The sequence below is a fragment of the Larus michahellis genome, chromosome 6 (assembly GCF_964199755.1).
Source record: "Larus michahellis chromosome 6, bLarMic1.1, whole genome shotgun sequence".
Classification (NCBI taxonomy): domain Eukaryota; kingdom Metazoa; phylum Chordata; class Aves; order Charadriiformes; family Laridae; genus Larus; species Larus michahellis.
In genome coordinates, this window is record NC_133901.1 from 42,897,394 (window position 1) to 42,924,042 (window position 26,649).

The 26,649-nt window shown below is 39.7% G+C and overlaps 2 protein-coding genes across 26 annotated transcripts in view; both read left to right on the forward strand.

Annotated features, from left to right (window-relative positions):
* LDB3 (LIM domain binding 3) overlaps positions 1–14,531 on the forward strand; it is a 129,463-nt gene extending 114,932 nt beyond the window's left edge. For all 24 annotated transcript variants that reach the window (XM_074591017.1, XM_074591022.1, XM_074591027.1 and 21 more), the window contains 5 exons: positions 2,237–2,537; positions 3,734–3,914; positions 6,180–6,300; positions 7,765–7,880; positions 9,859–14,531. In XM_074591017.1, coding sequence (XP_074447118.1) covers positions 2,237–2,537; positions 3,734–3,914; positions 6,180–6,300; positions 7,765–7,880; positions 9,859–9,948 — 809 coding nt within the window. In that variant the 3' untranslated portion in view covers positions 9,949–14,531. The remainder of the gene's footprint in view (positions 1–2,236; positions 2,538–3,733; positions 3,915–6,179; positions 6,301–7,764; positions 7,881–9,858) is intronic.
* A 10,022-nt stretch (positions 14,532–24,553) lies between these two features.
* The window catches only part of BMPR1A (bone morphogenetic protein receptor type 1A), an 86,182-nt gene continuing 84,086 nt past the window's right edge, over positions 24,554–26,649 (forward strand). Inside the window, exon 1 of one of the 2 annotated variants that reach the window (XM_074591045.1) lies at positions 24,554–24,787. The gene's annotated coding sequence lies outside the window, so the exon portion shown is untranslated. Of the gene's footprint in view, positions 24,788–25,455; positions 25,625–26,649 lie in introns of those variants that run through there. The other variant, XM_074591047.1, reaches the window with a different exon arrangement.

Genomic DNA, 26,649 nt, shown 5'->3' on the forward strand with positions numbered 1-26,649 from the left:
GCATTACTTCCCCTGGTATCTTCTTTCAGCAACTGGAAAAAAATATATTTTGCTGCTTTATTTTACCATGGCAAGTAGAAAAGGTAGACAATGAAAGACAGAGACCCTTCCCTAGTGTCTATCCTTCAGAAGAGTTTAGATTAATCTGAACCCAGATAAATCATATGCTGCCTACATTCATTGGAATAAACAAACTGGAAAAATAAAACACTGACATTGTGAGATTAAGGAAGAAAAAGTGAAAAACTAAGAGCTGTAAAAGTGAAAAACTAAGAGATCGTAAGCTGAATTTACTAAACACAATCATAGAAAAAGACATCCTAAAAATAGTACCTGCACTGCATTTGTTCTTCACTTCTGGAACTCTGGGTTTGAATATCTGACCATTTTGTTAGGCCCTCTGTGGGATACACTGCTGTACTTCACATGAACAAGAATTGGCTCTTGGGGGAGGGAGAATCCTTTCACAAAACTAAGTGAGCTAGAAGTCACCTTATTTAATTAGAGAGCCTCATAGGTGGGAGCCTTTTGAACTTGCCAATTAGAGATGAAATATTGCCTTCTAATTTTGCCTAGCTTAATACCGTAATACATAAATAGCAACAGCCTCAGGGTTTAAAGAGATTGCATATAAACTCTCTGTTCTGAAATCTTTAAACACTGTTTACCATTCCCAAGTTTAAAAAAAAAAAAAAAACAAAAAAGAAAAAGAAGCCTCAAGCTAAGGTGGGATACAGTTTTATGAAACAGAAACTTTGTTGATGCTGTAGCATAAGAAAGTTTTATCAAGAAGATGCATTAGATTCAACTCTGAACTCAATAAAAAGAAGCAAATCAGAGATCACTAGAGTGATCACGGTGGATTGATATATATGCAATTTAAGCACCTGCAATTGCCAATAATCAGTGTATGCTATTCTATGTGGCAGCATGTGGGCTAAGGGAGGAGTGCTGAGTAGAACATAATCTTCTCACCACTTAATTATCCAGAAAGATACAGAACCCTCTTCTTGGTTGAAATACCTTTCTGCCTGCAAGCCCCTTAAAACTGTAAATGTTGTATTTGGTCACTGGAACCTACTATGCAGAGTGTTTGCCTAGACTGCAGAAGAACTGAATTCTCTTCCCAAATCTGTGCTCTCATTTGGGCCAAGCACTTCAACTCTCCAAGCTTCTGTTCCTCCTCACACAAACCAACAATCATTCACTTTGTTTTCCTTGCAAAGGAAAAACTGCTGTTAGTGCTCCTGTACTTGGCAAAGCGAGGCAGTTTCTTGGGCAGTGACTTCAGTCCTATACAATGCAAGATCTCACGTTTTGAAAAGAGCAGGGCAATGGGAAAACTTGTTGGTATGCGCAGGCTCTAGCTTCTGCTTATTTTTATGTGATAAAGCTCCACCCAAGATTAGAGTCTGGTGCATACAAACACAGAGGCAGTCCGCACTGAAGATTTTATATGATAGTCAAAGGGCGGAAGAAAGGAAGTATAATATTTCTACTTTATACACGGGAACTGAGGCACAGAGATACTACGCTTTGCTGGGAGTTATACAGGAAGTCTGTGGCAGAGCCAAGAACTGAACTGAGATCACTCATAACCGCAAGCCTGGCCTTCTTCTAAGTGCTGTTGGCTTTGTCTTGCTGGTCATGTGAGCTGAACTGGCTCCCTCAATATTGCTTCCAGTGCTCTCTATCTCTGCGTTCCCTGTGTGAGCCTGTTTTTCTTCAGAAACCTAGGAGTAAAACCTACAAATGATAGATAACAGTGACATTTGTGGAAAATGCTGCATTTTAATGAATGTAATGAGATAAAAATTTAAGCATACCTTATTGAAATTATGGGGAATTCCATCTAAAGCTTTATTACATGAATCTGGCCTTTCTATTTTTGACCTTAAGTAGATTATGTGGCAGTCTGAAATTATCACAGAATTGTCATATCCATTCCTACTAGAAACTGAAGAGATGCCTTTGAAAATGGTCTCCATAAAATCTGTAAAAGCCAGTAGGCAATGACTTCTGTAATGCACGTGGATTAAAAGTCAGTGATTGTGCTGATATCCTTGGCTTCAGTCCAGAATTAATGAGCAATAATGGGACAGACCATAATTAAGCGTCATCTGAAGCTTTTATTTTTTGTGTGTCGTGGAGTACCCTTTGGTAAGTGTTGCTGTATTGCCATCAGAAGAAAAGACTTTAAAATACTTCTTGGTTTCTTTTGGGATACTTAAAACAGCACCAGCACCAGTTCATTCCTACACGCCTGCCAACGCTGAGCCTGCAAGTCGCCCTCCCTGGGTAACAGATGACTCCTTTTCCCAGAAATTTGCACCTGGAAAAACCACCACCACTGTCACAAAGAACATCCTACCAAGAGGTGCTTCAGTACCATCTCCTGCCTCAACATCTGCTTACCCATCTCCAGTTTCAACTTCTTCACAGGCTCCTGCAATAGCCCGGGGAACAGTTCAGAGGGCTGAGCGTTTTCCAGCTAGCAGCCGAACTCCTCTCTGTGGGCACTGTAACAGCATAATTCGGTAAGGTCATGAGGTTTTGAAGAGGGATGATGGAGAAAAAAGATATCAGAGAGACTGGTTATTGTACATTAATATACAGTACCAGAGCCTAAGACTCAGTTAAATTACCCAGCAGGGATTTCTGTTGTCTGCTTCATTAATTTAACATTTCCAGAGCTCATCTTGCTATTGTGTGGTTCACTTTTTATCACTGCAAAGTTATACATGCTAATTGTTTGTTTCTTGGATGCTGTGGCAAATCACTGTTTGTTTTTTAAACAAGTCACTGGTCCTAAGGTACCCCTTGAAGGAGGTATGTACAACGTCATTGGAAGAGTTGGGGGAGTGGGGGGAGGATTATGGAGAGAAAAGGAACGAGACATCATTTTGGAACAGCAGCCAAATGTAATTGTTGCCTTTGTGTCTGGAGAAAGATAATGCCTACACTCTATTACCAGTGATTCATAGCATGCCTCTCCCAATTCATTCTGCTGGACCGGTGCCCATTGTTAACCAACTTTAAGTAATCCATGTTTAATGACAGTCTCCCCCACTAAAAGGAGCTAGTTTGGTGATATGAAACTGCTGATTATTGCCCTTTGTATACTCTGAAACTGAGGGACTCCAGTAATAATCACTATATCTAATTACAATCAAGAGTAAATCACCAAAACTAATTTAATGTGTCTTGCATATAATCAAACAGCAAGTTGTCACCTGATAGTCTGACATTTCTACAACATGTCGCATGCAGTGCTCTCTCAAATGAAAAGAAGGCAGGAGACTTTAGGAGCTATTGTGAGGTGTAGATGTGTAGGTTTGAAAATTTGTCTGCTTTTTCATGCTTTCAAATAGTAGCATTATATTCTGTGTTACAAGCTGTAGCCTTTTCCTGTTGTCTTTGCAGCCATTTACGAAGATCACTTATAGCTATGCTGATATGAAAACAACTGATGATTTTTCCAACAGTTGTCTGTAAATCCAATGTAGATGACTAAACAGTAATGAAATATTTTAACCAATTGGCAAAGTGTTTGAATAATGATCTTGAAAAAGACCGTTTCTTTTCAGGCTTCTGGATCTTATTTTAATATGCACCTTCATGATTCAAGTAGAATGCTTGTTATACATGTATGTGGCGTCTAACAAAGTGGGTTTGTAATCAGGGTCGTTCAGTCTTTTTGCAATACAAATAAAATAATTATGATTGTTTACAGGGGTCCTTTCCTGGTAGCCATGGGTCGCTCTTGGCACCCAGAAGAATTCAATTGTGCTTACTGCAAGACATCCTTGGCTGATATGTGCTTTGTGGAAGAGCAGAATAGTGTGTACTGTGAACGCTGTTATGAACAGTTCTTTGCACCAACCTGTGCCAGATGCCACACTAAGATCATGGGGGTAAGACAACAAGCTTAACCCTTTCTCCAACTGCATGGTTCACTGAAACAGTGAAATAGTTTAGACTGTAAGCAATGAATGTAGATATTTAATTATTTCCCCCATTCAAATAATAATTTCCCAGCCTATTGATTATTTCTGAATGAGAAACATTTTATTGTATAATAATTTTTGTCTATCCTAAATCTTGGATATTTCTGTACCTTATTCAGCTCATAGACAGAATATGTAATACAATTATCATCTCACTGATTGTGAAATAAGTAACACTTTCTGGATAGTTCTTCACTATCTGATACACACTATGTTACTTTTTATCTATCTTCTCCTTATATTCATAGTAAGAATGGGTTGGTTTTTGTTTCAACCCGAGAATGGGTTGAACTGGGTTGTTTTTTTCTTATACAGGACTTAGTCTAAATTTCAATGGAGAAGTCAGTGATCTTGGTAAGAGCCCATTGCTCTTGCTGCACCTCACTGGTAGCTAGCAACACAGCTGTCAAGAGGAATTCTGCTGGCTTCTTATAGTTAAGAAAATACAGAATAAATACAAAGATCTGAATTACAGAAAGGCAAAAATAGATGCCACTTTTGTCTTAATATACTCATGCTTAGGTGCAAGTAAATTTGTTCTACATATACCTTAGATGGTGATGAGGTTGGAATACTGTAAGATAATTTTAGCAGTGTATTTATGCATGTAGTTACAGTGAATATATGACATGATTCTCTTAAATGAGGAAGCAAGGAGTACCACACTGGTTTTTCACTGCTTAGCTGTCACCTTTAGACCTCTGTCTAAATGATGGCATTGACAGACTAGATGGTTTTCTCTGCAATTGCCAATTAGGGATGGCAGCATCAGAAATCTGGTGAAGCTCTGGCTCCAACCAAGTCTTGTTTGCTACTGCAGCAGTAGCAGTAATTTTACAACAGAGTACTGACTTAACTTACCTAATTAATGCTGGCACAAATCAGTTCCCCATTATGGATTTTCATCAGGAAAATAGCAAAGATGCCAGCTGCCTCTATTTATATTAATAAGATTTCTCAATCTGTTTTTTGCCTCTTAGCTCAGTGAGGTTCATAAATGGATCCAAGCCTATTTATCAGTGATAGCTGTTTTGCAAACAGTAACAGAAGTTAATGAATCTCAAATGGTGATTCTCTAATGAGATATATGGCAAACATAAATTAGACTATTTTGTCTATTCATTGGATTGAAAGGATGGATGAGGACTTCAATCTCTTTTGTCATAGTCATGGAGATTAAAAATAATCTTTAAAAGACAATCAGAGTCTACATATATAATTGGAAGCAACATAAAATAGGATCTAGATTCTCAGCTGGTGTAAATCACTGCTGTTTCGCTGAAGTTAACAAAGTTAAATTAATTTACAAGTTATGCAGCTGGCCCTTTGAAATCTGAACTGTTTGACAGAGATACATTGTCATACATCATCTTGGGCACAAGATTGACAAATTAGCAGGTAACCGTGTATCAGAGCTCAGTACAGCAGCTTTTGGACTTGGAGGACTTCTGTATGACAAGATAACAATGAAGCAGTAATACAGATTGCTCCATACTGGATAGAAGAAAGAAGCTGATAAAATCTGGATACTCGGTTCAAGAGAACATCAGTTGCACAGAATCGGGGTTTTTTTGTGATAAATACACGGCTTAGGAACAGGCACACAGACTCACATAAGTTAAAATCTAAGAACCGGTTTTTTTTTGTTTTTTTTTGATTTTCACATATAGTTTATGAAGTGTTCTTGTGAGAAGCTTGAAGAAATTAGTACATAATCTAAGTTGTTTTGAAACATCAGACTTAAATCACTTATCCCCTGCATGCGTTTCTTGGTCTTAGAAAGAAAATTACTCTTTGAAATTTATTTAACAAATCATACTCTTGCATTGAAGAGTTCATACCAGTCACGTCACAACAAAGGAAAAAATAATCAGAATCTTTGTGCAGAATCTCTCCTGCAACAGCGACTGGGCATGTTGATACAACAGCTGTCTGAACTATGTTGTTTCATTTTGGCAAAATACATTGTTCTAGAAAGTTTGCAGTCCTATTCCCTCTTTCTCTCCAAAGGACCTCAATTTCTGTCATATTTCTTTTTTCTGAGGAGGGGAATTGGCTGATACAGAAGGGAAAAATATAGAGCATCTCTGCCTTGTATTTTTCTCCAGTAGGTAGTTGCAGGGCATGCTATTCTGCTGGATATTTTTGTTTGTTTGTTTGTTTGTTTTACAGGAAGTGATGCATGCCCTAAGACAGACTTGGCACACAAGTTGCTTTGTCTGTGCTGCTTGTAAGATGCCGTTTGGGAATAGCCTCTTTCACATGGAGGATGGGGAACCTTACTGTGAGAAAGGTATGGCAATCTGGACATTTCTGCTCAGTAATCATGTTGTATGGAAGCAAAATAAGAATAAACCAGATGATGAACAAAATGAAATGTTATCCATCCAGCACGGATTTTGTTTCCACTTTCTGCATATACAGGTGTTTCCCTCTCTGTATTTTTCTCCACTTTATATGATTGACTGGCAGAGTGCTGGTCTTTTGCCTCTATGTCCCAGAATGCCTTACTTCATTTCTCTCCCTTACATATTACAATACTGACCTTCCATTTCTCTCCCTACACTTTTTTTTTTGCCTGTCCCCCTCCCTTCCCTGGTAGATTCTGCTCGCTAGAAATCTACATGTTACGGGGTGAAAAATTCTTCTTCTAGGGTTCTGGTAGGGCTTTTATACAGTATGTGTGGGTGGCTGCCCACATTCTCTTTACTCAGTTGCTTGAATTATGACCTCTGATACTGCTACTTCACCTTAAAACTGATCGACCAACATATATGAAAAGATAGCTCTGGTCAGATGTGCAACACATGGTAGTGCCGATTTGTTTTCTGAGTGCTGCAACAAACGAGCTGTTTCTTGCCAACTAAGAAAGGAAAAGGCCAGCTTTTCCTAAACTAGGGGAAGGGTAATATGGTTTAATAAATGGTGCTTGCCATGCAAATGAGTTGCCTGACATGCTTAGGAAGCAGGTTAAGGTTTAAGTGGTATTCCCTCTGTTAGCCTTGCCTTGTCCATTTAATGAGCTTCTGGCCTACTTCTCTCTGGAGATTCCTTCCTTATGGTTGCACAAATCAAATTTTAAAAATCAGATGAAAAATCACTAGGAATCCTAGTGAAGAATGAAAACCATACAGCATGACTGACTTGGCACCTACCTTTTAAAACTGGAGGTTTTGTCATAACCTGTAATGACTCATGAATTCCATATCCTTATAATTTCTGCTAAGCTTTTTCAATGTCAAGTCTTTCCAAATTGCACTTGATAATCAAAGTAAACATGTAGTAATCAGCCAGTATGGAGTTTCCATAATACTCTCTCTTAATGCAGACAGAAGATAAATACAGTCATGGAAACTTAAACTATGCTTTTATACCACCCTTACAGTAACAGTCACTTGCCATTAGATTGTGTTTTGTATGGCCATATTTGTCCTTATGAATAGATTCTAGATACATTAAAGCTAATTTAAAACTAATGTGAGAAATAAAACTTCAAATTTCATTGATTTTTTGTTTGTTTTCTATGTTTGTAATGACAACTGTTGTGCTGACATGGAGTTTTGCACCAAGTTTGTATTTAAATAATGAAAGAAAAGAGGCAAATTTCAGTGTGAGTGTTTCAGTGAATGTAGTGGGAAACTGAGAAAAAACAATGCAAAAATTCATCCTCTGGAAACTGAGTATTTGTCTTGGAGTTAATACAATTATGTTAAGAGTTTGTTCTAAGTTTGCTTTTTGCGTTTTTCTTTTATTTTAGATTATATTGCTTTGTTCAGCACAAAATGCCATGGCTGTGATTATCCTGTTGAAGCTGGAGATAAATTCATTGAAGCTCTTGGACACACTTGGCATGATACCTGCTTCATTTGTGCTGTAGGTTCTATACCAAATACTCTCTTGTTTCTTTATACCCATAAATTGTGAGGTAGCATCAGAAGACCTGAAAGCAGGAATGACTAACACATGCCTAAGGATGCAGAGGGATTGAATTTCATTTTTTACTTGCAGATAGAGAAGGATGGGAGTCATTTCTCCTCCATAAACTTTTACTAGAATTATTAAATTTGAACCATCACAAGTGGGTGCTTTCTAATAAAGCATCCAGTTTTAGACAGTGCATACAGCAATACATACCGCTATTGCTGTTATTCTTTACAATGTTTACCAAATAAAGATAAAGCAGGATTTAAAATAAATTAACACCATACCAAACAGTATAGCCATAATCTTACTTACAAAGCAGTGCAGCTTGTATTTCCATGCGGAATGCTTGTTGAAACTTGCAAAAAGGAGTCTGTTTAGAGGGAATGAATAGTAATTAGCATAGAAGTTGGTCAAACTCATCAATCTGTGGTGTGTGTACAGCTATATAGTGTAGCCATATTCCCACACTCCGCACACAAAGTAGTAAAATCCATATGACAAACAGTACTTTTCATATGTTTCTAATACAGCTGTGCTGCTCTACAACATATTATTCCTAAGGTAATAATATCTAAAACCTCTAATTAGCTAAAAATAGTATGTTGGCCACACCAAAAATGACAGTGACAATTTCTAATGTTGGTTGAACTCTAAAATTTAGGTTGAAGAGTAGAAAGTATAGAAATGTTTATAAATATCTAAAGCTAAACTAGCTACTGGTCTTTCAAGGGTACATGGAACTGCATGACACAAAAGTAGCCCGTGAAAATTGAAGTCTTTTGGAAATTCTAACAGAAAGGAATACTAAGACAGCGAGTTTCCTTCACAAACTAACAGCTATTAGTCACTTATAAAAGACGCTTTCTCTGAATATTTCATGTTCTTTTTTTGCTTGTTCATTTAACTGCATTCTTATGTATTTATTTAAATTAGCAACGCAATTTTCTGTGGAGGTGGTAGTTTTGTTAATGCAGTTCTCACAGCATTTTTTGTTAGGAGCTAACTTTATTTCTTTCAGTGGGTTAACTCAAATGCAAATAAACACATGACTCAACTTCTAATATGCTATCCGCATATCCTTTCACATGATTTTCCTTCCACTTGCAGTAGCACATCACTGATGTTATCACTCATTGGTCTTAAGCCTGCCATAAGCGTTAGGGACAACATTTATCCTTATTCCTAGATTCTGATGTGTTGACTTCCTTAAGTGGTTCTAGTCAACTCTAACCTTGCAAATTGGTGTTACGCTACCTTGTGTTAGGTATCTGTACAATTCCAGGGCAGTTTAAGCTGATCTAAACTTGGGCTGCCCTGCCTCAGCCCTGCATTCTCACCTGCTTTGTTGTGTCAACACCAGCACTTATGCAGCCAGAGAGAGAACTCTAAGGGTTGAAGAATAACCTGGTAAGAATAAGTAATTAGTTTTCAATGATATTGGCTGTCTGAATGACTCATTCCTTGATCACATAAGCACCTGTACCAAGACAAAGTAATAAGAGGAATGAGTATCTAATGGTACCCTGGGACCAGAGCACCTAAAGCAGAACTTCTATAAAATCATACGTTACAGGATCAGAAGCTAGGTCTTAAAAGTCTGAGCTAGCTGCATGTACTTGAGTGTGCGACTATCCTTTGATGGTCTACACAAGCACTGCTGGGACGTGCGGAAGCTGCCATGGGGATCATGTACCCAGACTTCATTTTAATAGAAACTAGAACTAGTGAATTAGAGGAGACCTGATGTAAACCAGAGCCTAACCTCAACATGGAGTAGGAAATGCACTTTGATCCAGGAAATCAGATGCACTTCTGCCAAAGAAACGTGTGGGCAGAAGATAAGTACAGTTGAAATTGATAATCACGTCTTTCTCTCTCTCTTTTTTTTTTTTTTATGATTCCTGATTGTATTTATTATTAATCCTAGGTATGCCATGTGAATTTGGAAGGTCAGCCATTCTACTCCAAGAAGGATAAGCCACTGTGCAAGAAGCATGCCCATGCCATCAATATTTAAAAGAAGAGCTGACAGTCTGTAATGCTGGAGAAAAGCAGATGACTAACTGGGCAATTATAAAGTTGATAAACATGGCTAGCATTTCTCTTGGTAAACGCTAGAAAGTTGATATTTCTGAAGTTTAACTTTAACCTCTTTCGTAAATGCAGAACGTGCTTTTGCAAAGTTCATACAAAAACCTACTGAATGAACAGTCAAAACAAAATGAACTAGTCCATTTTTAGAGCAACAGTTGGGGAAAATATTGACATTAACTAAAAACTGTAATATAAAAAGTAATGTGCAAATACAGTTTCAAATGAACTATCCACAGCAGTTTTACTGCTTAGACCACACACTAGTGTTTAAGAACAACTGGAAAAGTCCTTTTTGTAATAAGTCATTTTCTTTCATAACAAGAATGAGTAAGTGCCACATGTACAATAATCTGTAGAACCAGAGGCCGTAGCTTTCAAAGGGAAATAAATAGATTAGGATTTCCTCTATGAAAAGTGAGTGCTATTCCATTATGTTGTGGTGCTACTTCATAGCATCAAATATTTTAGATTCTTTCCAAATAAGAAGTCTGCCTTGAATCCATATGTAGCTGGGAAGCCTAGGAGATAATCTGTACTTAGTTTGAAAATAAAGTGGAAATGGAGTAATGCCTTCCATAGCCCACTAAGATTGAGAAAAGTACATTGGGTCAACCTTGCTAGTACACTTGGTTTATATGTGCACAGTAGATTAGTTCACTTTCAAATCATAATGGAAAAGGACAACTGGCTTTCTCCAAATTGCTCTTACATTGAATGGAATATTGCTGGCTGGAAAGGCCAGCTTTTAATTCGAAACCGGTTTTCCTTTCCTCGTGTGGAAAAAAAATACTCAAAGCACTTTGGTTTCTAATTCCCATTGATATCAGTGGGAGGTAGGAATCTACATCTGGATCTTCACATTGATGAATTCAGAAGACACACATCCATCTAGCACAGCTAGGAAGTGGGACATAGCTTGCAAAAGCTCCCTGCTTTATCCCACATAGTTAGGAAAAGAGCATATTTTTTTTGAATCTATAGTAAATTAACATTGATTTAAATATTCATAAGGCAGGCACACCACAGGCACATATTCATTATTACTTTTGTTAGTTTAAATGCAACACATCTGCATTGTAGTCGTATTTGCCATTGTAAAACAGTTGTTAGGCTCCGACAATTAGGATAACCGTACAGTCATCTTTTTTAATATTTTAAGAACAACTTTCAAGTTGTTCAAACAGTTATTTATAAAACGTTGGGTTTGGTTTTTGGTTTTGTTGGGTTTTTTTGGTTTTTCTTTCAAAAAAAGCAATACTTGTATTACTGATAATACTTTTGGATTTTTAATGTTAAATATCAGTGACTTTTGTATTGGTGACAGCAGTTCTGTCTGATAGAAAATAGAGCTAAAATGGAAAGTCTGATCACTATTCAAGTTTTATTAATTTGTTTAAGTGAGAATTATGATGCGCGTGTTGACAGCTTGCAGTACTGACAGTTTTGAATTAGTATTTCTGAGGCTGAGGATGCATTCTGTGGGCCACATTCTGGTGCCATCTGCACCCTATTTTACCTTATGTTTTAGGTAACAAGAAATTACATAGCATTGTCAGCCATTTCCATCCTATGGGTTATGCCCATTGTAAGAAAATTGGTGTGTCTTTTCAGGGATTACAAACCATCCAAAATTTGGGGGAGGAGTAAAAATTAGCTGCAGGCAGTCCCCATCTTGGACAAAAATAACAACCTGAACTGCCTGTGGCAGTTTTGACATGTATGACCTGTATTTATTCAGTGGGTATCTTAGTTCTCACTGATCTTAGCAGTCATCTGATCTGGGTGCTACAGGGTCAGCCTTTTGTATGCATGAATTATTTTAAAACACTAGTACATTATATGCAAAGCCTTTTTTTTCCCTATAGCAACCAAATTTTCTGCTTTCAGTCGGTGCTGGGCTGGTGTGAATACGGTTCCATTGATTACAAAATCCAAAGATCTGGCTCATAATATTCTCAAGAGGAATAAATTGTAATCATGGAAGCTAAATATTTTTTCACTAATATTTGACTTAATTAAATACCTTTTTATAACAGACAATTCTAGATTTCCTTTTAATTTTTGAATGTCATCAACAAAATGATGTTTATTATTCTCTTTTATTTATTCATATCAATGTATTATACACTGACTGCATTGAAGATATTCTTTAGGCAGATTTCTGTGCTACCCACCGACTGGGACTGGTCTGTTACCATCAACATCAAAACAGGGAGTCACTCCTTGGGAGGACACAAATTGCTAGGGCTTGTGATGCTTCAGAAGAATTTCATGAGGTCTTTCACCTCTACTCTGCATGTGTGTGTATGTGTGTGTCTCACTCTCCACCTTTCCCCTCAATGTCCCTAAAAGCTCCCTGGCAGCATGTAAGATAAAGCGTTTTAGGAGATGGCCAGAGATGGAAGGCTGCAGCTTAGGCAGGGGTACAGTCTGTGAGGAGATGGTGGCGGACAGCACAGCTGGGGCTATCTCTTCACGTTCACAGGGGAGCCCAGATTGCCAGCTGAAGTGGCCCAGGTCAGCCAGCGAGTTGCTGGGGTGGACAGGGATTGTGTGGGCAGGGGAAGGGAGGCCTGAGTCAGAGGAGAGCAACTGTGGCAGCCAAACGTAGGGGCTCTGAGGGCCTCTGGTTGAGTGTGAAAAGATGAGGCATTGAGGAGATGGGAAGCCCTTACTGAAGCTGGTGTTGGAGGAGAGGTAATAGCTAGGTAAGGCCAGTTTCGCTAAGTTGTTAGATAGTTGGGGTGGGGCAGAGGTGGGAATAGCCAGGATGATTCACTACAGTCAGGGAAAGGGCTTGAAGCAAGAAATGAGGGTACAAGTAGTTCACAATAGTCCAGAGAGATAATCTGAGTATGAATAGAAGGCGTGAGCAAGGGGTATATAGGATCCAATCTAGTAAATTTGAAGTCAGTACTGCAGAAAGGTGAATGGAATGTATGTTAAGCGTAGCTGAGCTAGCTTGTGGAGTGGCAACAGTGAAAATGCAGCAGCACAGACTTCAGTGGGAGCCGTGCTAACTTGAGAGAGTCTTGAAAATTTCCTTGGACAGATAACATGCACTGTAACACATGCCCTGACTCCAGATGGTGTCTGAGCAAGTGAGATTAAAGCTAGTTTACATATCACTATATGAGGTACAGTGATATCTCTGAATGAAGAACAGAGATACCCTAAGGATTTTAATGTAATAAATTTCCTGTTTTGACTTGTGCTGCTTCGTAATGTGGTCCAAAAATAGGGAATCCACTTACCCGCCCTTGATATCTATATTAAGATATAATTTTTGCACATATCTGAACCAGAAATTTGTGAATAATAATAATGTAGTATTTTACTTTTCACAGGGGTAGAATACCACATAACTGCTGATACTCTTCTGCCACATGTCACTTTTGTGATATGGAAGGGGGAAAGATGCATAGATATATATGTATAATTCAGAATAGGGCCTTTCAACTATCACTGAGCATAAATGCTGTACGAAAATATGCAAGATGAATAATGTGTACTTGTTTATGTTTTATGTCTTGTAATAGATGCCCGGGACAAGTCCTAAATTCCTCTAAATATTTCTTTTCATTCTAATTAACACAGGGTTTTACATAATAAAACAAAGATACTGTACCTCTGAATGATCAAATAAAAAGACTAGTCTTTTATCTAATTAATAACTTCAATATCTAATTATTCAATAACTTTTCAAAGGTTTCAAAAATGATCTTATTGTTTTTTTCTCTTTTTCCGTTCTTTTGGCAGAACAGGATAAATGTTTCCAAAGAAAACTGCTTTTATTATCTGGAAAAAAATCACTCTTATGACTTCTTTATTTAGAAGTTAGTTTTTACTATATTGGATTTGCGCATTACACATTTCTAAAATCAATTCAAAACAATGAAAAATATTTTGCTTTGGTCCTTCAGTGGTCAGTACTCTGGGTGAAATGTTTTGTTAAAGATTATTTGTATTTATGTTTAATAATGTGAATGTCCACAGCACTGAACACACTCATTAGTGTCTAATGCTGGGCACGCTAATGTTTGTTTGCAATATTCGTCTCCTGGTAGCAAATATTAATTTGTTTAGTATTTATAAACATCAGAATTTGAAACTGAGTGATTTCTTGCCTGCAGTGGTCATATTAGAAGTCTAGGTTTTATAACATATTGACATGTTGACTTGATGCCACAAGTGCTCTTGCTTTTAGATATATATTTTTTCCTAAGTTCCTAGTTATTTCAGAAACAGAATGTAGTGTGGTTTATGCGGTGTGAGTAACTACCTTGCATGGATTATCTGTGCCAACATGAGTAAAACAGTTCAGTAATAAAAGCACTATGCAAATACAGTTAATGCTTTACGATTTGGGCATATTTATTAATACGGCATGTGAACAGCTGACAGCTTTCAGCCATGTAATACTGATAAGAAAGCATACACAAGCTTGTACTCTCTACTTCAGACCTGAAAATAAAAATTAAAGGCATTGGTTTCAACTTTATTGTATATCAGTCTTGAATGTTTTATTAACCAAATAACGCTGTTTTAAACAAACAAATGTTAGTATGCTTAAAAGACATAGTGTACTAACAGTACATGTTGTAACTTAGCAAGACTTGTATAGTCACAGACCTTATTGTGTCAACAAATACTGTTTATAGTAACTTTCTAAGGAATGGTTAAATTCTGTCTTCGGTTACATCAATGCATCTGAGAACAAAGTTTGATTGCGTAAGTTCAGGTGGGTGTTCTTCCATTTCTTAGCAGAAGTGACTTTAAATAATATTAAAAACATTTTATACGTCCTCATTGAGCTCTAGTGCCAAGAAATATTTCCAAATGAAAGGATATCTTCATATAACAATGTGGCTTATGAAAACAGCCATATTGTGCATTCCTAATCCACACCCCTCAGGAATGCAGGATTTTTAAAGATACAACTAATTATATTAAACCTAATTAAGAAGTTAAGATAAATGGACAGACTTGGCTTTAGATGGCATTACAAAGTACAGCATCAGGAATCACAACTTTGTGCACTTTGATTTTATTTTACAGCCCTAATTTCTGTTTACGATGTGCAATAAGGGAAAACACAATTCAAAAGAATGAATAGAACGTAAGAAATTATCTGTCAGTTCAAAATTGCCATTTTTCAGACTGTCCATTCTAACCTTTAACCTTTGCACAAGACAGTGGTTCCTAAACTGTGCACTGTGATCCCTGGAGAGTTCAGCTGTTGGGAGTGGAAACAGCAGAGGCACAAGCATAGCACTGTGCCAGCTAATAGGGTGCAAAAAATGAACAGAGCAAAGTTCATTAGAAAAGGACATGGTGCAAAATAGCTTGACAAGTGCTGCATTAAGAGATTCTTACTAGAAGAGAGATTATGATTTGCTCTGAAGAAAACAGTGATTTCAAAACTATAAGCTTTGGCATTGTTCCCCCCCTCCCCAATCCTGAATCTTAAATTCAGCCAGTTTCTGTTGATTAAGAAAGGAAGGAATGTGTGAATAAGATTGCTGAAACCATTATTGAATACACAATGAAATGCTTTGTTCTCACAGCCAAATCAGAGAGTTACGGGTGAGATTCAGATTATATTCAGGCACAAATTCTGTGCTGTATGCCTATAAAACATGCCCTTAGATAGCTGTTAAAAATACAGTTCCTCCTCCTCGTAGGAAGATTACATCAAAAGAAAACAGTAACAAATGTGTGTTGTACTAATAAGGATTGTCAGACTGAGTCACAAGACTTCTGTGCAATAAGGACAAGCAGAATGATTTTTTTTTTTTTAACAAAGCTAAACTTTTGAACAAAACATGTTTTTTTCTTTAAAAGTTACCACATTTTAACTGCTAGAGAATAATAAATTAGTATGCATAAAGTATCATTAATAAATCTGCTTCCACTACAAAAGTATTTTCTAATTTTACAACTTCAGAATTCAGATTATTTTCATTTATGATGAAGATGTTATGGAAATTCTTCTGCTTCCACTTAGTTTTACTATGTGTAGCGTTACTGAGAAAAAGTTGAGGCCTTTCTGATACTGAATTAATGATTTATTTTTCTTTTAATTAGAAGATATAGATAAAAATACAACTTTGAATTGAATAAAGGTGATGGCCCTTCCAGTGCTTGTGGAATGAATGCTGCTTGCTCCAAGAAAGCTAGGAAACTTGCCGTTCTTCTAGAATGTTTTATTCTTCTGGTGCATTAAAGAGGATGTTTTGGATTTTCGGGAAGCTTAATAACTATCTATAGCCATAATTAAGGATCTCATTTCAGAACAAAAGAATAATTTATAGGATTTTAATTATTTTAAGATCTAATCATATGTAGACTGGAAAATAATGTTGGGATCAAGGTTTAGTTTGATTTAAAGAAATCTTGATGAATGCAGGCATTCCTATATACATGTATGGAACATGTATATGGATTAAAACACTCAGTACTAAGGCTCTGATTTCCTTTAAGTGGATGTGTATCATACCTGCAGTATTTGAGCCTAAATTGTTGTAATATAGTCCCTTTACTATACATAGCATAATAATAATGCATTAAACTGACTGCATGTAGAGACCAAGTTTTTGTTATCGGTTTGGTATTTGTGCTTTATGAGGTAACATCTCTAGACTTCTGATAGCATAGGAGATGTGGAAGCAGAAGGAAGGGCACACATTTCAAAATCTGGCTTCATATAAATAATATGAATTCAGGAATAAAAATTTTATTTATGCATTATAAACAAAGACCAAATATATTCTTTCACAACCAAATGCTCTTTTGCAGTACCCCATGTCGCTGCTAGGCCTGTATGCTCCCTGACCCATTTTCTCTTTTTTCCTGGAAATTTTTCCCTGTATTGATTCTGAGGACATCATAAATTTCCCTATGATTTCTGCACATGTGGAAGCCTGACCAGAGTTACTGTTACACATGCCTGTAAACTGTGCAACAATGTGGGGCAGAAAGTAATATAATGTGCTGTGCTGCTAGTCTGAGTGTATTCAGTCAGCCTACTGCATCCTGGAAATACCAGATTTACTGAGATTTATTGTGGATACACAATATATATGACACTAATTGGAAGTTTCTGCTTTACCGCATATATGCCACACAGCATCTATGCTACACTGCACATACTTCTGGCCAAAAAATCCTTGCAAGCAATGTGATAGTGCTAGCCAGAGAGATTCAGGTTCTAGCTATCTCATCAAATTTAACATACCTGAATCTAAACTGTGTTGTTACGAAATAATGACAGAGCATGCTTATCCTTTAAGACTATATTCCCAGTGCCAGCTGCTGCAGCAAAAGAATAATAGAGCTGTATTTTATGTGGATGGGGACTGTCGGCCATCTGTATTATGTAAACCAGTTTCTGGAATGGCAGCTTTTCTGAGTTGCCATTCTTCTGTTACTTTGTTGTGACACCAACTAGACTGAATTCAAACTTGCAAAGATTTCAGTTCATTTGGCAGAATTTATTTGTGCTCACATTGAAGTATTCCACATTTCCCCCATGTCTCTCACTCACCTTTGTGTTACCCATCCTATAATGGACTGGAAACGGCCTGGTGGTGTTAATTACACCTATGCACAGAACCACGGACTTTTAGGAGCATCCCAAGAGATTAAATTCTTAGTAGCAAATACATAACATATTATCCAACTTTTATAGACTTACGTGGCTAGTGGTTGTTGGAGACTTCATTGATTTCCTGAGCAGTCACAGAAGATGCTCTCTGTTCAGACATTCTCTGAAAAGAAAGAGGGAGTGTTACTAAAAAGTAGATATTAAAATCTGGGGGCAGTGTATATCCTTAAGGTCCAGATTTGCACTATTTAGTAGAACCCCAAACAGTTTTTGCTCCTATGCGATTCTCACCAAAAAAAATTAAGAATGCGTAACAGAGAAATGCTCGGTTGCTACTGCTCCTCCCTAACTCTTTGTAAGAATCCTCATCCCCCTCCAGCTTAGGGAAATTCACTGGCACGGAAAGGTATGAATTACATCTCCGTGTGCCAGCTTCAGAGAGCCCGTCCACAAATACTTAAGCTGAGAAGATATTACTCATTCCTTTAAAGGACAGTGACAAAGTTTTCTGCTTTCTCTGATCTCGTAACACACAAAAAAATTATTACAACAACCTTTAAGTCAAAGGATAGTTAAGTAAATGTTTATTTTAGACTTTCATTATTAAGTGCAACTACTTAAAAGTGAACAATTGCTATCAAAGAGGGCACATGTGAATGGAGTAAAATGAGATAAATGCATAGGAAAGTAAAAATGCAAAGAAAAAGTCGCTTTTAGCATAGCAATTAACCACCCAATCTACCCTTCCTTTATTCATTGCAGGATAATTCATTGTAACTGAATTAATGGCGAAACATCCAGTAATAGGCCTCCGTAAGGAAACAGGAGCAGTGTATCAGGATATCCTTTTTCCGCCCCAGAGTACCAATACTTTCAATTTTATATACAACGGAAGTAATTAATTGTAACACAAAGAAGCACAGCTGTGTTTCCTGATGGTCACACATGCAATAGCTACTATTGTTTAGCATTTTGAGTATGTACACTGAAAACTGTTCAACTACTTTGAACATTTTATATTTTAGGGATTTAATTTCCATTAGTAGCTTTTGAATTTACAGTGGAATTTTAATATGCTATTATCTTAGATCCAATCCTGCATCCCTAATCAGGTAATTTTTTGCTGATGCCAGTGGGAGTTTAAACTGAATTAGGTAAAGCTGCCAAAATTGGAGATTTGCAGACACAGGCCAGTTTCTCATTGGAAGCAAAGGAAGTTATAGACTATTTGTCAGGATTTGCTTTTAGTTGTGTGTGTTTCTTTAATTTGTTCAAGTTTCAGTTCTAGTACGTATTCAAGTATCTCACACACTACAGGAGAAAAGTTTTATTGCTATGCCTTTAACTTCATTACATATTTTCAGACATATTAGCTGACTGCTGTGACTGAAATACAAGCGTATGCTTTTCTTATAATTAACTTAGTAACCTACATTATTTTGGTTTTTCTAGAACGTGAAAAAAGAGGAGAATGAGAGTATTTTGCTGCCTTTATTCTTATTTAACAGCAATGCATTCATGGTTAAAGATATGTTGAGACTGAGAAAAAAAATAAGGATCAATTAGTTGAAATTATTTGGTTAATTTGTTTTGTACAGGATTCAGATCTGTTTCATTCTAAGAGGCTTGGAAGAACATAGCATTTTCAGTCTCATAAATGTCCATCTTTGTAAATCTCTACACTACCCGCTATAGCTGCCAGAAACACATCCACTTGAATCCACGCCTCTTGAAGACAAAGCTGTTATACACACCAAGACAGAAATTTTCTGTATTGAAAAGAATTCTCCTTGTTTAACAGCAGGTTTAAAAAACATTTCATCTTGCAGCATTGGTTCAGTTTCTGTTGCTGAAAAGTATCATTATCAAGAAATGAATTTTTTGTTACAAAAGCTTGAGAGGATAAAGCCTCAGCATAAGGAGGAGAAATGTTAATACAATGTGGTTTTGGATCTAAGGATTATGTGAACTTGTAAAAGAAACTAACAAATACCTCATAATAAAAGGTGGAGGCACACAAACGTATCTTAGATATACCCATTCTCAGAGAGAAGCTAATAATTAAAACTTCCTTGTAGATCATTCAGCATTGCAGACTGATAGCTAATTCAGAATATAAATTTAAAATCAGCACTAGAGTCTAAATACTTAATCAGAGGAATTGAAGGAAGGAAACTAAGGAGGAAACTTAGTTTCAGAGGAAACTAAGACTTTCAAGATTTTAATTGCATGCATCTAGGGGAAAACATATTACTAATTCTCCAAACAGCTAATGTGAGTGAAGCACCCAGCTGAAGCCTCTGCTGAGCCTCCAAATGTTTTCTTTTTTTGTGTAAGACTTGTAATGTTCTTACTACCCAACATTGGCTTTAAAAAAACCCAAAATAATTTGAAATGTTTCTTTGTATTTATACGGAGAGTTGTCTCAGGGTTTATTATGGCCTGCTGAAAAGACTGCAATATGGTTTTTATACCTGGGAATCCATAAAAACAGAAACATACACCTCAATTAGGAAGAAAAAACAGGAAAAGCAACAGAAAGTTTGGTTCTTGACTGGCAAAATGTCTCCTAAAGCACTTGTAACATCAAGCAAAGTGCTCTGATTGCTACAGCCCTTTGCAAGATGCAATTGAGCTCCCTACTACACAGCTCAATAAGGAATCAGTTCACATCCTGCAGCAGCTGCCTAAGGCGCATGACAGGTACAGCCATTGTGTTCTCCTTCCTCTCTGCCCACCTGCACAAGGCTAAAGAAGAATCTGGTCTGCAGAAGCCCAGAAGTAACCCTGAAATACACCAAGTACTTAAGCTGCGGGAAGAGTTTCCTGTTTCCTTGTGCCTGCACTCTGCACATTGAGCTGTTTATTCTTTGGAGTATCTCCACAGTGCTCTCCACTGCTGCACTGTGCTCAGTTCCACATCACGCATGTTGGAGCGAAGGTTGGCCAGGGCTTACAGTGCTGATGAATACTTTTGCCTTTTTACTATCAGTGCTTCACTAGCAGAAATTTTAAAAAAACACCTCTCTTCACAGATTTGATTCTGTCTTATTGAATTAATTATGCTTACATTTAAAACATTTAATAAAACCCATGACATTTCTAAGTAACAGAGAGATGAATAAATTTATAATCAAAAGAATGTGCTTTGAAGTAAAATAATTCTGAAAAAAGACAAAGCCAAATTCATGTCATTTTAAGTGAAAAAATCGTGTCCCTGGCTGAAGGGCAATATTCTTTTAATATGTAACATGGAATATTTATTTTGGTAACAGTAACAGAGAAGCACTCATCTAATTGCAAACAGTTTTCAAAAATATATTTGTACCACAGATTTAAGACATATGAATTCCAGAGACTGAGGAAAGAAGGATCTACAAAGATAAAGTCCTATCACATGGATGACCTTCTCCCTATATATACCTCTTTGTTCTTAAAGATCTTTTGATATTTAAGATTTGCAGTTCCCAAGTGATTCCAAGAACTAATAAGAAATTCCTGGAGAGGAAATGACAAAGAAAGCAGCTGGAAGACTATCCAGTTCATGACTTAATTATTTTTTTAAATAAAGCTCTCTTCATCATGACAGTCAGTCTTGAACTGCTTCTTCCATATTTCATGTTAGGCTTCTACATCCCATCCTGGCCAAATGTTGAATGAACATATGTTTATTTTCAGATTTTCAGACTACAGTGTCTTTGAATGTCGCTCAATTAACAAAATAAATACTTCATGTTACCAAAACCTGATGTGTCCAAGTTTTTGCAGATTCCTAAAATCTTCACCAGGTGAGATGTCTGTTACTGAAAACTTGCTCACTGTAACCTTCTCTCGGAATCCCTATCACTCAAAGTGTTCATCTTCTGGTTTAAGTAGGTATCTATCTATACCTATCCCGTAAGGTAAACAAAGCAAAACAAATCAGGTTTGATTCTTCGTGGGTTACTTGACAAAAATCTCAGGTTAAATTTCCACAGTTACTTTCAACTGGGGAAATACAATCGGGTTCTTCAGGTGGCGCATAAAGAAAACTCTTACAGCATCAGGTTGAACACCTCACATGTCAGGATTGATCAACAATTCCCTTCTCAAACACAGATCGCTGTATGATTGTAAATAAGGAATTTTAGTTACTCACATTGTTGTCATACTTTTGTTGTAAATCTGTATGTTTCAAAAATGACAGTTTATACCTGTATGAAATCGAAAACATATTGTAAGTACTGCACTGTTTTGAAAGACACCGGTACCTTCCATGTGATGTTTCATCCATCACATCTAAATACTTTTTAACGTTGTTACGATCCATCATTTTAGAGCAAGATTCAGTTCTGTCTCCTGCAGCCCTAATATTATTATAATGTGGTTTACTTTTACTGACTTTATTCTGTGATTAAGACGAGGATTTATACAGTGTTCATTTATGCGGAGAATGGGCATAATGGCCATGGCAATACAGACTTCATCCTCAGCAACGTTATTTCCGACCCAAGAGGGACTATCACTTGTGGTATCTTCAGTGCCTGAAGTACCAGCTGAGATGGCAATTTCTGCAGTGTGCAAATTTACTCACCAGGAATTGGATGAAAATAGTTGGTCCATTTCACACAAGGGATCAAATAAATTTCAAGGCTAGGGGCTTTTGCTAAATTCATGCATACTGGATTTAAATCAATATCCAACATCTGAAAAGCACAGGACTGTATTACCACACAGATTATTACTTAGAGAGATACTAGCTCTAACAGCTTTGGTTCTGGTTGGGAGCACACACAGGCATGTTGCATTCTTCTTCCATATTGAGTGTCTATTCTGTTGCTATAATCTGATAGTAGACAGAGTGGAAGAACAGCAGACTCATATTTTCCTTTGAAATTATAAACATAAGCATACAAGTTCTGTATTGCTTGGCATGAAAGCTGTGATTTTGTCTTTCTTGCAGGCTGTCTTTGTTTTGGATGCTGACAGATTTTTCTGGATGATGGTCATCGGAAAAAATCTTTCTAAAAGTCTAGTAAGACAAGACCTGTGTTTTTAAATGACTACCACTGCAGTATCTGGCCAGCTACGCTTACTAGGTGTGCCTTTAGCTGCCTACATTTTAAAGGATTCTGTAAAGTTGACAGGTTTGAAATTATACTTGCACTTTTGTTTTGTCATATAGGATAGTATGCAAGCTAAGCACTTGCCTAATGATCCGTGAGTATCATGCATGTGAACAATATCGCAGAGCCAGCACTCCCACCTTTATTCAGAGGTGATCACTCTGGAGTGCAGTACATAACATTTACAAGTCCTATCTGATACTAGCACACAAAAATGGAGCTAGACTGCGGAGAGGTCAACAAAATAAGCAAGCCTGAGTTTCCCACAATATATGCACATGTGGCTATTTGGCACTGATAAGCGAGATTGCTTCCCAGTTGGTTATTCTCTAGAAACAGTTTATCTGGGCAGGCATCTTGACACTAGCAATTGCTGGTGTGTCCTGAAGGCCTAAAGGGCGTTTTGGTCTGCAGCAATGGGAAACTGAGTAAGTTTGTATGATCCAAATGATCTTCATTTCCGCCCGTAGTTGGTTTTGTGTACAAAGTTCTTGACACAGAATAACCAAGTGACAGGACAAGTGAAAGGCAAGACCACATCAGCAGTGCAACTGCTGCCACTTTGTTGAGTGAAGGACCAAAACCAGCAGCCCAGGTGGGAACTGTGCAGTCTTCTCGTCATATGACATACTGTCATTAAAGCTCCATCTGCACTACTGCTGGGAGACCTCACTTGAAGACAGACAGACAAATTATTACTTTGCTAATTTTGCCTAATGATGAGGAGCCTGGAAATGCAATGCAAATCATGGCCTTCAGCAACCTTATCAGTGTGCAAAGAAGCTCACTGCAGAAATTATAATGTATTCCAATCTAACTAACTGAGCTTATTTATTTAGAGATACAGGAAATGCAAAAAGGCAAACAAACAATTCTGTCATTTGCAATGGAACTCTATCCCTCATATGGCACTGCAACATCCACCTTTCTGGAACTACTTTTCACACAGCTAAAAGGCCTGTTTCAGGCCATCATTTTTCCCTGTGCTGCTGCCACCACCGCTTGCTTGTCGCCCACCCCAGCTCACGCACAGGCCCCATTTTAATTCACATCAAAGCTGCTATGGTAATCCTCCACCCCACCTATTCTGTGAATCCTGGCAGCTTGTCCATTTTCCATGGCGCCAACTGCACCAGCATCTGGATGGAGCTCCCCAAATCTGCTGCCATATCCAGCCGTAGCTTCTCACATCTCGCTCCCTCTTCTTGGCCAGCAGTGTCTCCATAATACCGACTTGGCCACTTTTTGCCCTCACGCCTTCCTGGCCTTTCCTAGAGGAGGTCCCCCACCCTCTTCACTGGGAAAGCCCTTCTCGGCGGCAGGGTAAGATAACGTCTCGGTTCCGGGGCTGGGGGAGGGTGCCCGAGCGGGGCAAGGAGCCTAGCGACAAGCTCGCTCAGGCGACGGCTGGCTGCGGCCTGCGCTCCCGCCCGAAGAGGGACTACGGGGGAGGAAAAGCAGGCCCGGCTAGTTCCTCCCGGCCAACTTTTTTCCCGGGGTGCCCCGCCAGCCCTCCCGCCCACGGCACGTGTTGATGGAAAGGCGGAGGAGGCGGGCGGGCGCCGCCGGGAGAGAGAAGAGAGGGGGGAGCCTGGGCCGCGTCTCCCGCCCGGCCGCTCTGAGGGGCGCCCGCTCCTGCCCCAACGGCCCTCCTCAGCGCCAACGGCCCTCCTCAGCGCCCCCAACGGCCGTCCGCGCGCTCCCCCCCGCCCCCCGCAACGGCCGCGCGCGCGCCCCCGCAGCCCTCGGCTGCAGTGATTGGAATCCGGCTCGTTCCCGCCCCGCCCCGCCCGCGCGCCGCAGGGACGGGCCGCGCCGCGCCGGGAGCGCCTGCCGGGACCGAGCCTGCGCCGAGGCCGGGCCGCGCCGTCCCGCCCTTGTCGTCCTCCTCCTCCCCCCCCCCCCGCCCCCGCCCGCCCGACACGCACCCGCCTTCGCCCCCGTCTCACCGGAGCCGTCGGGGGCCCCGGGAACGGCCTGCGGAGCGCGGCGGGGAGCGGGCCCCCTTCGCCTTCCCTCCCGCCGCGGAGGATGAGGAGCCCCCACCGCCGGTGAGTGCGGGGCCGCGCAGCGCCGCGGAGGCCCTGTCCGTGCCTGCGTGCGTGCGGCTGAGGAGCGTCGGGGCGCCCCGGGCAGCGCCGCCGCACCCCTCCTTAGCCCGGCCGGGGGGCGCGGGGTGCTCCACCGCGCTGTCGCTCCCCGTCGTCGGGGTGTCCCTCCCCGGGCAGGGTCTGCGTACCCGCCCGCCCCCGCGCTCGCTCTCCGCGGCTCGGCCCCCGGGCAGCGTCGTCGAGCGCGGACAGCCGCTGCGGCTTCCCCGTCTGCTCGGCGGTTCTCCCGCCCCGGCCTTTCTCCTCCGGGGGCCGGGGAGCGCCCACCGCCCGGCCTCCGCGGCGCTGGGGGCGCTGCCCCGTCGCTCCCCGACCCGGCCCGGGGCGGCCGGCGGGGGTCGGGCCGCGGCCCAGGAGAGGCCGGGCGGCTGCCGCGCCGGCGCAGGGGCTCGGCGGGGCCGGCGGTTTCCTGCGTGGGCCGGGGGGCCGCCGGCACGGCGCTGGCGGGGCCGGGCCGCCTGGCAGCCCGCGTCGCCTTCTCGCCGTGCGTTCCCTCCTTCTCTCCCATCCTCCCCCCGCGTCTGCGCCCCTGGTGTTGTAATGCCGGGCTCGGTGCCCAGCAGCCCCAGCCGGAGCGAGCGGCAGCGCCCGTGGTGGGAAGGGTGCGAGGGATAAGGTGCTTCGCCTTCCTTTTGTGCGAGCTTTAAACAAAGCTGTCTGTGCGCCGGTTTCCCCGGCCTTTGCTCGTGGAAGAAAAACTCTGTCTGAAGGAACAATAAACCCAAATGATCGCACCTACCTCAGCAGCAGAAGATTGCACTGTTGAGTACCAATTAAGTACGATGTTTTCGTAACTGATTACAAAACCTACTGAAGAGTGTTTAAAAACGTGAATGGCTGTTTACCACCTTCAATCAACCACTCTCTGATTATTTTTTTTTTTTTTAATTTTTTTGGGGGGTATAAAATTAAGAGTGAATTCAGCAGCAGGGAATAAGTTGTGGTATTTCCATTCAGCAGTCGCCTGTCACTTTGTGTCGAAGGTTGGATGATGATTCTTCCCAGTGTAAATTGATTGTGGTTCTAATTTATGTTTTTTTGTTCTCTGTGGACAGGTAATTATTTTTGAGTTCTTTTATCCAGTTAGTGTCCTAGGAATTGTTCAGGCCTGTTATCTGTAGGAATAGAGAAGCTCCTTTTGTAGACGAGGAAGACGCGTTTGAAAAAGTTGCCTAATTTGTAGTAGAACCTAGTTATGGAATGAAAAAGTTACATGAGAGCAATTTATATTCAGATACTTTATCAAGTCCATAGCCAAAAATACCCCATGTTGTGGCATTTGTAGCTGGATAAAATTCATGCTGGCAATGTATTTGTCCTTTGTTCTTGTACTTCTATTCCTCTTGTAACTTTTTTGTAGGTTATTCACCACGTTTCGTTTGTTATGTGTGTCTATATTGTATGTATATTTTAGAGAGACATACAACCTGGTAGGGTTTGAGTTCTAGTCTGAAATTTTGTGGAGAATCTCCTCGCACAGCTGCAAAATTCAGCTGCCAGTCCTAAGTATGTGCCATTGGCCGCTCTGTTCCAGGGACAATGAATATATGTGGCTGGATCGGATTTTTTAATTATTATTTTTTTTTTTTAGTTTTGAAGTAACTTAGGTTTGAAAGGGACGTCTGGATGTTATGTGGTCCATCCCTGGTTCGAATTGGAGAAGAAAGCTGTTAGTGTATTGTAAGTGTGAAACAGCATGTTACTTGGAATTCACCAATCAAATATATGTTTACTGAAACAATATGTAGCTAGTACGTACAGTTTCTTAAAGTCAGTGTACTGGACCCAAATCCCAATGTTTT